This window comes from Cyprinodon variegatus, unplaced genomic scaffold, assembly GCF_000732505.1.
Source record: "Cyprinodon variegatus isolate N-32 unplaced genomic scaffold, C_variegatus-1.0 Scaffold465, whole genome shotgun sequence".
In the NCBI taxonomy this organism is placed as follows: domain Eukaryota; kingdom Metazoa; phylum Chordata; class Actinopteri; order Cyprinodontiformes; family Cyprinodontidae; genus Cyprinodon; species Cyprinodon variegatus.
The window spans coordinates 416,998-432,423 of record NW_015150918.1 but is presented as its reverse complement, the minus strand read 5'-3'; the positions used below and the strand labels follow the sequence as shown (position 1 = coordinate 432,423).

The 15,426-nt window shown below is 41.4% G+C and overlaps 1 protein-coding gene across 1 annotated transcript in view; it reads right to left on the bottom strand.

The window, feature by feature from the left end:
- LOC107094124 (retinitis pigmentosa 1-like 1 protein) overlaps nt 1-14,780 on the bottom strand; it is a 20,998-nt gene extending 6,218 nt beyond the window's left edge. The window contains exons 1-7 of the mRNA XM_015389555.1: nt 14,668-14,780; nt 12,884-13,136; nt 12,342-12,740; nt 11,985-12,249; nt 5,455-9,581; nt 3,826-4,752; nt 1,290-2,213 (exon numbers count right to left, since the gene is read on the bottom strand). Coding sequence (XP_015245041.1) covers nt 1,290-2,213; nt 3,826-4,752; nt 5,455-9,581; nt 11,985-12,249; nt 12,342-12,740; nt 12,884-13,117 — 6,876 coding nt within the window. The 5' untranslated portion in view covers nt 13,118-13,136; nt 14,668-14,780. The remainder of the gene's footprint in view (nt 1-1,289; nt 2,214-3,825; nt 4,753-5,454; nt 9,582-11,984; nt 12,250-12,341; nt 12,741-12,883; nt 13,137-14,667) is intronic.
- Between the last annotated feature and the right edge of the window lie 646 nt (nt 14,781-15,426).

The following is a 15,426-nucleotide window of genomic DNA, read 5'->3' as shown; positions in this document are numbered from 1 at the left end:
GCTATAAAGACCGGATGATGTCTATTTCATGGTTTCCACTATAGTTGCAAGATATTTGAAAGGTGCCAAAGGAATATGTTGTATGATATTGAGAAAATGCTGCAAATTAACTCCAATTTCTCATCCCTTTTCACTCCATGTCTTGAGGGTTCTACCATATCAAACCTATTTGTAGATTTGGTACAGCAAACATTATTGGACATGGTCCAATATTAGCTCGCATTTTTCCCTTGCACTATTGTCAGTGTAACACAGAGACGACCTAAATAAATAGGACATTTAATCTAGAGATGCTGATCTCATTTACAAATGAAACAAATCTATGTAGGCTTATTGTCTCCCCATCATCAAACACATCATTTCTAGTAAATTTCAGTTCATTTATGTCTGATTACAGCTACACCTAAATATTTAAAAATCTGAAAGAACCTCTCTGACGACATGAAGTATGACAAACAAAATCTGAAAACCAACAAAATATATGAAAACAACTAATTTAGGAAGTTTCAAATGATTATTTACTTTAGTTAAATCCAGTTTTTTTGATTCACAGTACAATAGAACAACAACAAAAAAAAGTTAAAAAGAACATAATAACCTCCCTGGGAGAGTTGCTAGTTCAAAACTACTGGTGACAGAAAAAAAAAACAACATAAAGGTACATATTGCATATACCACAATTAATCCTTGACTCTGTTGCCATGGAGACAGATTGATGGGTATCCTGGGTTGCAGAGTTCTTCTATATTGATGGCACTATAAATTGTACTGCAGCAGAAAACGCTGATTAAGATACTGTAACATGACCCTTAAAGTGTTCATGCTGAAAACAAATTCATCGTCTGTGAATCAAAATTCAGGAGCAATTTTCTTCAACAGCCATGCAAAAGTCGTTTGTCTAGTTAAATTAAATACTTTTATTGTAGCTGTTGCAACTAAGTCCTGAACAACTAGTTGCAACCAGGTGCAAACACTTGTTTTATTGGAATAAACCTGTTTGGAAAATTTAATGAATGAAACCTTTACCTGAAAAGTACCTCTTTGTTATCAAGTTTTCTTGATATATTTATTGTTATTATTATAGAAGTATGAAGAAAAAGTATGAAGAAAAAGCAAGAACTGAAGACTAACAGAACTTAGTAGGAACATTTTGACATAAAACTGTAAAATTCTAAATGTTTATATATTGTAATTCTAATCTATTTTCATTTAGGGTTAATTTTTACTGAATAAACTCTCCTGGTTGTTGTTTTTACATGTTTCAGCACATGAATTAGTGATTTTTTTACCTTTTGTGAAGCTCTCTCCTCCTCAGAGGCCTCTTCATCCTGCTCCTCACTGCCTCCTTGCGTTTCCTCTTCCTGTGACTCCTCCCCTCCTGATCCGTTATCTTCCTCCTCCACTGATGTGCTGATGTTTTCCTCCCTCAGCTCCTCCACCGACGTATTTTCTGGAATTTTTGCAGATGCGTCCTCTTCTGATTCTTTCTCCTCCTCGCATGTTGTGGCATCCTTCACTGTCTCCTTATCGCTCTCTTCTTCGTCGTCTTCTGTTCCTGACTCATGTCGCCCATTCTCGTCTTCTCCTGCCTCCCCTTCGTCATCTGTGCAATCGCTTGTTTCATCTGCGTCACCCTCTTCTTCTTTGTTGCTTTCAGACTGACAAGTGCATCCTCCTTCCTCCTCCTCTTCCTCTTCATTTTCAGACGTCTCACCTTGATCTGTGACCTCCTCAGTTCTTTCTCTTACTACCAGCTCGTCATCTTCAGTACCATTTTCCTTTTCCTGCTCTACAATTCCTATTTCCTCATCTTTTTCCTCTTCTTCCTCCTCTTCTTCTTCTGGAATTGTCTCCTCTAAAACAACATCGGCTTTGATGTCCTCTTTGGTTTCTTCTTCCTCTTCTTCTTCCACAATACCTAAATTCCTGCCATCTTCATCTGTATTCGGCCTTTCCTCCCTTGCCACTGATGGCACAGCAGGGGGAGGGACTGGGCATTTCTTTAGCTGAAGTATCTTAAGGAGGTCAAACTCCATCATCACGGGGGCTTCGGCTGCCAGCGGATTCTTTTTGAAAGGCCGAAACGCTAGTTTCTTGCGGACACAAGCATCGCAAGGGCAGTACTCGTCGTCACTTCGCTGGTCGCTGAAATCAGCTGTCGTTTCCTCGTCAGTGAGGGATTCAGCAGTTTTCACTGATTGGTTCTTCATCACCTAAGAGAGAAAGAGACAAGCATCATTGTATTTCAGAGATCTGTCATTTTTCTAACAAACTTTTGAGGCCTTCCTAGAAGGGCTGCACTTATCCTGGATTCTATTTACTAATTTGCTGACTTCCAAAGTCCACTTAACAGGGTTTAAAGGTAAAGTGTGTAGTATTACATGGATTTACTGATCGAAATGTAAAATATATTATCAATATGTATGTCATTATTATCACCTACGAAATGAAAGTCTCAATGTTTATGTTTGCCTTGCCTTAGAAATTGCTATTTCTGATTACATAGGAGTTATTTCTCATTTGTGAAGGCAGACATCTTCGCGCCATGGCAGCAAAGTGCTGAAAAACTAGTAGTGTAGAGATCGCCATTAGAATGTGACTTAGGTAAGTTAGGCCTATATACAATCCTACACAGATGAATAAAATACTATTTATACATTTGTGTAAACTAGACTTACACCAGAAACAACAGACAATTAGCCAGTCATTATGAAGATGACTGTTTTCAAGCGCAGGATCTTGCATTTTTAAAGTTTTTTTTTTGGGTGGACTCGTGTCTTTCTCCTGCCCTCGGTCCATGTTTGTGCAAAATTAATTGAGTTCTCAAAACAGGGGGGGCACATCAACTGGACAACAGAGGTAAGGTGAGATGGCGTTCTTGAGTAGAACGCCTGAGGCTCAGAGGAGCCTGAAGGCGGACTGAGCGGCAGAGCGGATTTGGAGAAGGCTACCGCTGGTCGGTGTCTGTGTTGGAGGTACAGTAGGGCCAGAAAAAAGTACTTCTAGGGCTAAATGAAAATGGCTTTTTTAAAGTGACTAACAAACCCCCTAAAAGCATTCCCCGCTTTATCCTTTGTAAACATAATTTTTTCTTTTCTCCTTTTTGATTTAAAAAAGGGTTGTCACTGCAGCATCCTTCACTAAAAGAGTGGTCAATTCATGATACTTTCATTCACACTTTATACCAAAGTGGGGTCACGGGGGTCCTGTTGCCTATCTCCTGCTGTCTATGGGCGAGAGGCGGGACACCCTGGACAGGTCGCCTGTCTATCACAGACACAAACAACCATTCACAAACACCTAAGGAGAATTTAGAAAAGCCAATTAACCTAACATTTTGACCTAAAGGAGGAAGCCGGAGTACCCAGAGAGAACCCACACATGCAAACTCCATGCAGAAAGACCCTGGGCCGGGAATCAAACCCGCAACTTTCTTGCTGCAAGGCAACAGTGCTACCCACTGTTCCACTGAGCAGCCCATGATACTTCCTAATCTTCAAATGTTCAAATTTTCTTGAGACAAGAGTATTGAAGAATTTATGGATATGATCCTGTGATCTAATATAAACAATTCTCATCATCAACTGGTAAAGGTTGCATAAGACATTTTGTACCATGACGGCCTCCGTATCGTGTAGGGTAGAGGCAGTGTGAAGGAGGGCGGTTCATGTGGCTGCAGTCTGACTGTTAAATGTCGCTGAGAATTACACACTGTAGCTTTTAAACTAGTTTTTAGAGTGCAGTTTTCATATTTTTATCTAAAAGCCTTAAAGATGTTTATGGTTTCCCTTTTACTCCATTGTATTGGATCTGTATTGTATTTACCTTCAGCATCCGACGCCTCTTCTCAGTCATGGTGGAATCACGAGACATGTTTGCTAACTGTGGTGGCCGAGGTGACCTCCCTCCTCTACCGGCTCGACCTTGGATCTTCTTCATCTCCCGCTCGATGCTGTTCTGGATGCGCCGGCTCACCTCCTCCCTCAGCTCGGAGATCATGGTGTCCAGGATGAGGCTGTCGTCAAGGTCCCAGCGGACTTTAAACTCTGCCATGGCCTCAATGTAGTGGCTCATAAACTGTTTCTCCAGCTTCTTCAGCAAGTTTAGTACCCAAACCGGATCTGGATCTTGGGATGATCTTTTGGATAAAGGTGGCCGTGGAGCATTTGGGGGGGTCCCTGAGCCAGAGTCCTCTTGAGTATCTCTTTCGTTATCTGTGGGTGATTTGGAGCCTTCATTGGCAGAGCTCTTTTCTGATGATGAGGGGTTATCTGTGACTTTTGAGCTAACAGGAGGGAGGCTTTGCTCTTCACTCTTCATCGGTTCCTCGGCTGGCTCTGTTTGGTGTGCCTCCTCAACTTCTGTATCTTTGCCTGCTGCATTTCCGTCCACCTCTTCAACAACCTTTCCCACTGCCTCTTCCTCATGCAGGATTTCTGTTTCTTTTACATCCTCTCCTTGGTTCCCATTGCTCTTCCCTGATCCAGCTGAACCGCTGCTCATACCCACACCAGAAGAGGACCTTGGTGGAGACACCTGCTCTGTGCCACCGTCTTTTGTCACCTTGCCTTCAACCTTCTTTGGTTCAGATAGCCACAGGGACTGAAGAGTGCCCATAATCTCATCATACTGCTGCTTCCGATCCTTCTGTTCATGGCTGCTGACCATAGGCTCAATGAGCTGGAGCTGGGCCAAACAATCCAAAAGCCCCCTGGCCGATGTGCTCAGTCTGCGACCGTAAACTGGAGACACCTACACAAGGCAGAAAATGCACATTGCACACATTTATTTAAATGGCAGCACTAAAATGTTAAACCGAGGCTTTGATATGCCCCAGTCAAAGGGTGACAGTGCTTAGATCTATTGAGATTCTCTAACATCCAAACAAGTAATGTGGCTGAATTAAAAAAATTATCAAAGAACAGCCAGCCAAAGAAAAATACTCATTGTATATGACAGACATGTGAGAGCAGCTGTTTCCATCAAGGCTGACACAAATAGTGACGAGATGTAGGAGGATTAACAATTTTACATTAGAACCAGGATGGTTCCAGGATTTAACTGCTCATGCTTGACTCTAAATGTTATACAAAGAAGCAATGAAACTGAGACTATCTTTGACCAGAAAGGCTTTTGACCTTAACAAACCCTTTAACTGCATGTCGTTATGTTACAACACCTCAGCGTTTCCATATGTGTGCTTAAACCACATGCAAATTCTCTTTAGAACAATCTTAATTTCAAACACAATACCAATCTATTTCACGCATTTTTACTCATCCTAACTAGGTGTGTCAACAAATCTGTCTAAATCTATTTGTTTTTGTAAATTTTTTTAAATAAAAGCCTACATATACAATACACCCAGATTGCACCAAAGCATAACTTAGAATCCAAATTTATTTGTACTTTTCTTTGGTAAAGTTTCATGTTTTGTCAGAGGTACTGTCTTACCTCAGGCATGCTCCAGCATCGACCCAGAGAGGAGCTTAGGAGGACCTTCATCAGTGCTACAGAAGAATGACAGTTCCTGGAATGAGAAGATATATGCGCTATATTGCCTGAAGTTGGGTCTGCTCCTTCATCTCCAACCTTTTTTTCCTCTTCTTGTGGCTCAGTCTTCTCCCCTACTTCCACATTGTCGTCCTCAGGATCCATCTCCTCTGCCCCTTTTTCTTCCTCTGTCAGCGCCTCCTCCATCTCTTGTTCCTCTTGCTCTGTTTCTTCCTCATTTAACTCATTACCAAGTGTAAGCATGCTACTGTTAGCAGGGATGCTCCTCAACCAGTCACTAACCACCTCATTGGGAGATGCATTGGGCAAACACTCAGGTGTCAGTTCTATCACATCGTCTTCATCAATTCCATTCTTATTTTTCTGAGACCTTCCACTTTTCTCGCTGTGGGCCTTGTCACTGGTTTTACTGGCTTTTGATTGGCAACTCTGCTGGTGTGCAGCAGCCAAGCTTTCTTTAAATAGGTCAGCAGCAGACAAAGAGTGAGACAGGGTACTGTCGGTACCTGGTTTGACTTTACTGGTTGGTTTGGGGCTGTGTAAGGAACAAGGAGTTGATGATTTGACAGGGGTGTCTTTTTGCCCAGAACTGGACACTTTGCTACCTCCACACTCGCTTCCTATTACACTCGACTTGTCAGCTCCTAGCTTCTCTGAATCCAAAGGTACTGTACACTCCTCTGAAGGTTTTATTGTCTCTGACTGCACCAAAGCTGTTGAGTTAGGCCGAATACCACTGTGACTTTGGGAGTGGACACTTCCTGTGCTTTCCTCTTTACCTTTGGTCTTACTTCCTGGTCTACTGGTATTGTGGTTTCCATTATCATTGTTTGCAGGAAAACCAGAAGGTGATTTTCTTTTAACGTTCTTTCCTGACACTGCTGATGAGCTTCTGCTGTTTGGCATATCTGTTGGGCTAACATTTGTTGTTGCAGCAGACGTCATGCTTTCTGTTCCATCAACATCTTTAGTAGGATGAGAACTGGTGCTCTTTTTCTCAGACTGAGCTACCGACTGTACACCACAGGTGCAACATGATCTACGAGATCTGCTGCTTTTTACTCTCCTTCCACTGCCTGCTCTCTCTGTGGGTTGTTCTCCACCCTCTTCTTTACCTCCTCGGGGAGCTTCAATTGTTGGGATATCAACAACAGGAGGATTGAGAAGGGAAGGACTTTTTTTGTCATTGCTGCAAAAAGACACACTAGATTTGCCACAGTCCGATCCAGCTGTTTCCTGATCCTCTGGAAGCCCCAAAGAGATTGATCCGGATGAGTTACGACTTAAAGTATGATCCGTGCATCCTGATTCTTTCCTTTGTCTTGTTGATGAGCTATTCAGATCTCCCTCATTCGTTATATCTTCTGCCTTATTGTTCTTTTCAAGTACAGAGCCTCCTCCACAGCTGCAAGTGGATCTGCTTACTTTACTAGAGGTTTTAGAGTGGACAGATAAGGAACTGTGCCCTCTTTGCTCACCAGCACCAGAGTTAGGAAACAAATTTTGCACAGGGGACTGAGAACCTCTGGTGGAGGCAGAATGTGAGCGGGATGAAGGTTTTCTTATTGGCGAGAGTGTTTGGCCATGAGGATCTATAGAATATGTTCCTGTTGTTGCAGCATCATTCACATTCCCACCAGCTTGTAGTGTTTTGATACAAGAAATATTTGAGCAAGGTTCTCCATCATTTGCCTCATTTTCATCCTCATCTGCTCCTTGTGTTTTGATAGTAACACGGTTTGTAGATGGGGGATTCTTGGTAGAAGCACCAGACTTGACTGATGTTTTTGATTTTACAGACATGGCACTCTCCAGGACCTCATGAGGTTCATTTTCAGTTTGCCTCTTGTTTGTTTCAGTCAAAGGAAGATCGGAGTCATTATGAGAGTCTTTTGGGTGGTTTGACCTCTTTGACTTGGAGGACTTCACAGAGGTGTGAGATCTTTCTGAGGTAGCACTCGGGGATCTGTCAAACTCTTCGATTTTAATTTGAGATTTCGTGGAAGTAGCAGATTTACATGACTTGGCACTGCTTGACCTCCTTTCCTCTTCTAAATGATCTGCCATCATACATTCTGGCCTGTTATTCATATGTTCTTCATTGTTTCTCACCTTCAAGATTGGAGACAGTGCCTTTCCATTATCATTACACTTGCAGGATTCTGTAGTAACAGATAATCTTCCAGACATTTGACTTGTACTACTTTCTTCAGCCTCCTTGCCATTTTCTGACCTAGGACGATTTGATTTTCTAGAAGATTTAGTGGACCTATGGGATTTGTTCGACTTAGCGGACAGATTTGACTTTGCTGACATTGTACTTGTCGCTCTGTCCTCCTCTCCTGGTCCTTCCTCATTTTCTCTTACGCTGCTTAGTCCATCTTTCTCATTGCTTTCTGGAGTTCCTGTTTTTCCACATTGTTTGCACGATGAGACAGATTTTGCTGAAACCTTTGACGTATGTGAGTTATCCGACAGGATACTTTCAGCCTTCCCAGTGGCATTTGACTTAACAGAAAGGCTAGTGTGAGGTCTTTTATCTGTGTCACCTTCTTCTATATCTGTTTTATCTGATGGGGACTTCTCTTTAGTAACTGATGGACAGCTAGATTTGTGGGACTTGACTGAAGCACCAGATTTGCTTGTCAATGAGCTGGGTGATCTCTCTGTGGTGTTCTCTACCTCTTTTTCCAATCTTGTTTTTAGTGATTGAATTTCATTTGTGTCCTTGGACCTGTTAGACTTAGCAGACAACTCAGTCTGAGCTGATATGGAGCTGTTTGGACGTTTGCAACCTCCACAGTTTGGGCAAATATTGGATGCCCATGATTTCTGTGAGTTTGCTGAAAGTCCAGTATTTTTGGATAAACTACTAAGACTCCTGCGGATTTCTTCATTTTCAATTATGACTTCTCCTTTTTCCTCTGATTTTTGGGACATGGAACTGGGCAGTAGATCCATCTGATCTTGGTCACCTGTTGAGGGATGGATGGATGCTCCACACATACAGGATGAAGCCCTGCTTCCCTTGTTCTCTTCCTTCTTCTTGAGTTTGAGTGACTGCACTGAACAGGCTGAGATGTTGCTTGTTGGCGCTTCACTAGGATGAGTTGCTGGCGTAGGAGTGGGGGATAGTTCATTTCTATGGGAGCACTGGGAAGCACTTGGTGGCAGATCATCCTCATCATCATCCTGGTCCTCTTTCAGAGACTGTAGAATGTGTGAGGAGCTGCTTATTGCAGAAAGTGATCGGTTTTCATCTTCGACCATCATTAACTCCCCATCCATTGACCTCCCGCTGGGTGGTCGGAGGTTGCTATCTATAGCGACCACCTCTGTTCGGCTGCAGCATCGGCTAACTTTGCAGACCTCTACCTGGGTGTCCCCTTTCTGTGCCACCTCTACTCGTTCCTCCACCTGCTCTGTCAGACACATCTCTTCCTGGACTAACTGTCTCTGCTCTAAGCCAGAGCCCCGAGGAGACCCAGAGACCTGTGCACGGCACCGAATCACTCTTCTGGAATTGCATGAAGAAGAAGAGCTTGAAGAGGTTGTATGTCTCATCATTGTATGACTTGATGTGTGCGTAGGGGGTGCAGGGGAATGTTTGTGTGTGGGGTTTTGCCACAAATCAAATTCGTGTCTGTGGTAGCAATACTGGCATTGGTTCTCCTCCAATGCAAATGGTCCTCTGGAATAATTAACGCCCTCATAGAGTGTTGTATCGGGGTCAGAACAGCTTTCTGAGGTACCTTGCTGCAGGTAATGTTGCTGGGCTTGACCCAGAGGGCAACAATCATTGGTAAGAGAAGGAGATTTTTTTATTTGAGTGGACCACTCAACGCTCTCTTCATTCTGGAGGCGAAAACGTACCCTCATCTCTACTGATAGACTGCCGTCTTTATTGACAACGACCCGCTTTTCAATGTCATCGTTGGTTATTGATGGTCTTGCTTGGGGGAAAACACCACAAGACTTTTCAGATGACAAAGAGAAACGAGCAGAGCGAGTTGAGGAATCAGATCGAGGGTGGATGATGCTCTTCTTGGTCTCCAGACCAAAGTTAACTGAAATGGAAAATGAAAATACACTTTTGAGACAGCGTATGATTGGTATGCAGAGCCATGTAGAAATGCTTCTTAAAAATTCATTCCTGCCTGTCTTTATTTGCAAAAAAAATAGTTTGATTTCCTGCAGATTCTTGTGTTGCGTTTACACTAAACACTTAAAAGGTGTTCGGTATAAATTATTTCCTGCTGCCACTTGTAAAGTGTTGTAGGTTTATGATATGAAATGTTTTTTCAATGTAGGCATTATTAACTGCTCCGCTATAGTTCAGTAGGATAATATTTGTGTGAAGTAATTGTGATCAGAGCTCTCTTCTTTCCTTGCACATTTAGGCTACATTTACACTGCAAGCCTTAATGCTAAATTTGATTTTTTTTGTGTGAAATCCATTTATTTTGTGTTGCCATTCACATTTCTAAATATATGCAACTTGTATGTGATCTTCTTTGTGAACTGTATTCATACAATGTAAGTGTAACCCTTTTTCTTCCCACTTCTGCGTAGCAAGATGCAGAATAGTGACCTTTGTTGAGCGTGAATGCAACCTGCCATTCAGACACAGGTCGCATTTGAAAGGTTCAGATTCATATCGAATTCAGGACCACATGGCCAAGTGGTCTGGGTCGCAGTGGAAAAAAAATTGATCTGTTTTGTTCAAACTGCCATGAAAAGATCAGTTACATTTCACATATGGGCAAAAAAATCGAGTTTGGGTCAGGCTGCTGTGTAAACGCGGCCAAAGAAGACATTCTCTCAGCTTTTTAAATCAAACCAGTGGAGTCTAAGCCCATTATATATATATTCATTTTTCATATTTTAATTGGGACCACTATGCAGAAGCAGAGATCACAGATTAGACATATAGGCCGTTGCTCAATTCAAGTATGGACTTGTGTCCTTGCCAAGTACGTTCTTGAGAAGAACACAGGAAAGTATGGATTTGGGTAGAACAGGAGCACGCAGGATAAGTATGGGTCAATTGGAACAGAAGCGTTCACGTTACTTCACCACATGTTCAACTTGTCTGTACCTGCATTTTGCCTCCTGTTGTTAATAGTCTCTAGATAATAATAAATTCTTTATTCATTTATTGGGGGAATGATAATTAACAAATTAAAGTCGGCATCAGAGCCAGGGTACTTCATACACAGCTATGCTGAGAGAGGGCTGCTGCGTACAGGCTACGGTTAGCTCGGAGGCTGCCGCGGTCCTCTCAACTTCAGAAAATTTCTTTGAAATTACGCATTAAATCAGTAAGGGACAATACAGTGGTGCTTAAAAGTATAATGTTTTTGTCTAAAATGATCTTAAAACAAACTTTTATTGAACAACAACAACAGAAGAGAGAACTTTTAACTTAATACTCCTAAGCGCTCCATTCTAAGCTGCTGCTGCAGCAGTGCATGCTGGGACAGCTGTCAATCTCAAGAATGGACAAGTCTGCTCTGATGCATGCTGGGTATAGAGGGAGGTGGTGATAACAACATCCCGGGGTTTTTGTCCGTTCTCGGTTTGCTGTTCTTGTGAATTGGAACAGTAGTAGGGCTGAGGCTGATGAAGTTTCACGAGCACATGAGAACGCATATTGGGAAACGGCCAGAATGTCTTTCTCCCATGCAGCTCCTCTATCAGCTTCTCTAATTGGTTGACACTCAGCATCCAGCTAAAAGTTCAGATTTCCAAACTCTAATGTCCACCACTCTGGACACATAAATGCCTCAAACACACTGCTCTCAATGCTAAAAACACAGCAAGACTAATCTCTTCCAACACTCAAATCAGGCTGACTTCTCATCACTCCCTAATGCTGTGTCCTAACTCACCCTAATGCTCAAAAAACCTTTGGTTTTAACGCACCAGTTAGTCGAGAATTGAAATTTGAAAATAGTTCACAGAGTAGATAATGTATATATATGTACTAACTATTAAAATGAGCTAAATTAGACATTATTCTGACCTTTATAGGGCAGCAAGATGCTCCCAACATAATCCTTGGAATGTGTTAAAGGTGCATCATACAACATTAAATGGAAACATGTGTCGCTGTGGCTGAAAAGGGAATATGCAACAATAGTCCACAAATTGTAAACTAGATCTCCAACCTGCACAACTAAACTGAACTTGAAACTAAAACCCCATATGAAAACCATAAGAAAATAAAACCGTTTTTTGGCATTTATTTAATCATATTTAGTTACTTTAACACATTTGTTTCATGTTGGCAGGGTAGGATGTAAAACAATTGTGTTAAAGTAACTAAATGTGATTAGGTAAATGCCAAAAGCAGTTGTATTCTTTCCTTTTTTTGTTGTTGGTAAACAAGTTGAAAAGTAATATGTCATTTTAAAGGTGAAATACCATCTATGTGAACTGCTTTTTCTTGCAGCTTGGAAACAACTCACCATTTTTCTTGCTTTCATTCCCCTCATCATATTCACTAGCTCTGGACTGAGCTCCATGAGGTGGGGACCTTATGCTTTGGGTAGCAGGAGATCTCGCGCCATTACCAGGAATCCTTGGACCCAGACCAGGAGACTTACTCCCCAAACCAGGCAACTTTTCCTCTGAAGTCTTTTTTATGAAGTTTATGAGCATAGGGCTGAAAGCCTCCCGTCCAACACACACCAGTAAGCCAGGACAAGTCACCAAGCTTTGCACACTGTCAATCTAGGAAGAAAGATACAGTGTAAGGAGTTTTAGAGTATAAAATGCATTTTAAGCAGTTATTTAGTAAACAAGGAGCTTGAATTCTCTCTCACCCTGCGTCCTTCTGCAGTGTAGAGCTTGCGAACATGAAACTGCATAACCTCAGACGCTTCATCCAGGAAAGCTCTCAGGCTTCTGGTTGACCTCCTGCTCAGCACGATGCTCCTTCTTATCCCCGGTTCACTGTTCTTCACCAGCAAAATCCGCCTCTGCCTGTAAGGCAAATGCACATGGCCAGGAGGGGTTCCAGAGGAGTTTTCAGGGCGTTGAGGTCTCCGGTTCTGATAGTGCCAAACGCTTTGGCCTTTGCCGGCCAATTCCATGTTAATGGGCTTAGCCTGGCGCCGGTCAGAGCACAAGTAGCAGCCGCCATCTTGAAGCTGCTCCAGGTGTTTGATGGTGTGAGTACCTCTGGGGGTGGTCACAGTCCGCACTCCAAATGGAAGGGGCACCTACAGATAAATGTAAACATGTATTCATATAAGCATGTGTGTTCCAGTATAAGAGATATGCTGCAGGTCAAAGATTAAACAATAAAGCTCATCTGAAGAGTCGCCTTCAAAAGAGATCCCTCCATGATACCTATTCCACTAACCTTTTGAGAAAGGTCGTCCAGCAGGGCATCAAAGCATTTAAAGCTACGTTTGTGGATAGCCATCCGGACGCCCCCAAACTGGCTGTCGCCGCTCTTATAAAAAGTAATCCGCTTGGCTGGAGTGGCTGTGGTCACATGGGTGTGGCGTGAACTGGAAGGCGGCGGCGCAGGTAGCGGCGAAGCATGTTTAGATGGGGGGTGGGGGTCCCACAACCCTGTCTGAACCGACTGCATGCTCTGATGTCAAAAACACCTGTAGAGTAACCAAAGCATGTAGCAGTGATCAAAAAGACAAAACAACCATAATAAAGCAGTTTTATTTTTTCGCTGTTGACTTTGTAAAAGACAATAATACTTAAATCAGCATATGTACCTGAGGATTCAGGGCGTCTGCTATAAGGACAGCTTGATACATGCTTGGATTTATTCACATCAAAGTCATTTAAGCTGCAATAATAGCCTTTTTCTTTGACCTATTCTGTTTCCAGTATATTCTGAGGTCCTAGACACCCAATCTAATGTATGTGTTCTAACATTTCTAACATTTATGTGATTTTATTGGACAAAAAAAAAATGCAAAAAGGGGGACGTTAACAGATTCATACTAAGTTAAGGAATAGTTTATATGAATTTAATGAAAAGCAAAGAAAATAATTCTGTATCTAAACAAAATTGGATTCAGGTTTGATCTAGAAAAATTGTTCTAGTCTAGTTAAACAGATAAAAATGGAAATAAAAACACTACTTTAACGGCTTTAACATTATTTCACCTTCCATTTGCAGTTCAAACCAAAGAGAGCAACAATATTGTTCTATTAGCGGAGTTAAAGGTGAATGTAATCAGCAGGCTTAGCGGGATTTTAAGCCCAATGAGGCTGGGGTTCAGAGCCCAATCACCGCTGAGCTTCAGACAAGCCCAACGTGACACCATGCTTCTTAATCCTTCAGCTAATTCAGCAAGCATAACCTCTGCTGCTGCCTAACATTTTAAGGAGACAGAACAAAGGACTGCATTTACATTTATTTAAGTTAAAACTCTTTGCTTTTGCAGCTTTTAATGTGTAATCCCCATTATGCTTATTGTTGAGATGACGAAGATCCTCGGCTACATATAAAAATAGGTTCTTCTCTATGAAGAACTATATTTTTAAGAATAAATATGATAAACAATACTGCATTTGCACATCATCATGTTTGAACTGAATCTCAGGTCTGTAACTGTCTAAGCAGGTTGATGGAGTTCCTGAATAGAAACAGGCTATTCAGGTTTAGCCAATTAGCTTGCCCTGCATTCTCATTGGTTTACCTTCTAAAGACTCAACAGGCTGACCTGTACATTTAAAGGCACACATTAAAAGGTTATTATAGTTTAATGCATTTATAAGACTTAAAACTAACCAAAATCTTTGCCATCTTTATGAGAAAACGTTATGACTCTGTGCATCATTTAAAGTGACCTCATATTTAACAGTAATTCATTTCAAAAGGTTGGAAAAAAAGGTTTTAGACATAAAAAATAAAGACTGACGGTTTGCCATCAGATTAAAAACATATAAACAGGTTTATTGATTAATAAACTTTTAATTATGCTAATTTGTCTGACTCTTCCTCTGCAGAATATAGCAGCAGGATTGAGCTTTATAGTATAAAGAGTAGACATTAATAACTATAAAAGTTCCTCCTATTTATTATTAAATAAGATTAAGAAATTTCTTTTTCTATAAACGGTTCGGGTCATACCGACAAGGATTCACCGCCACATTACATCAAAAGAAGCTACTCACATAATCAGGAAACATGATCCAAAGAGAAGTGGAAAAACTGAGTAGAAATCTGTGGAAAGTGATGCAAAGCCTGACCGGTCAAGTCTGACCAGGAAGCCGGTGACACTTCAGTGATTTAGAATATATATAAGAGCAAGTTCTGCACTTCTCCCTGCAGCTCAAACTAAAAACCAGGAGATGCAACAGAGACTGTAGAAAGGCTGGAGGTAAAATGGCAGCCGGTAATTGGGCGCGGGGGTGAGGAGGGGTGGATGGATGGATAGGGAGGGAAGTTGAGGAGAAGAGAGGAGGAGCAAGGCTAAAGATAGAAAGAAAATCCTTCCTAATAACCTCGATGTGTGTTAGCGTGTGTGTGAGGAAGAAGAGAGCAGCAGCTATTAAGTAACGCATGTTAATAAGCAGCTAAAATTCAGTGTAATCGTCTGATAAAGCATAAAACAAAAGCTGCTATTAAATGAATAAATAAGTTCATTTATATTTAAGTTAGTAAAGGAGTAAGAAGAGAAGCGCTAAATGAGAAAAGATCACAGGAGGGTAGAAAAAGTGCTGTAGTTTCCAAAAAAAGTGATACTACTTATGAAGTTCTTTAAATCTGTATTATACAGAGGTACCAAGTAACAAAGTAGAAATACTTTATTACTGTAATGAAGTATACATTTATACTACACTTTTGACTTCTACTCCTTACATTTAGGAAATAGAGTTGTTTATTTTCGTTATGGCCTGTTGGTATATATATATATATATATATATATATAT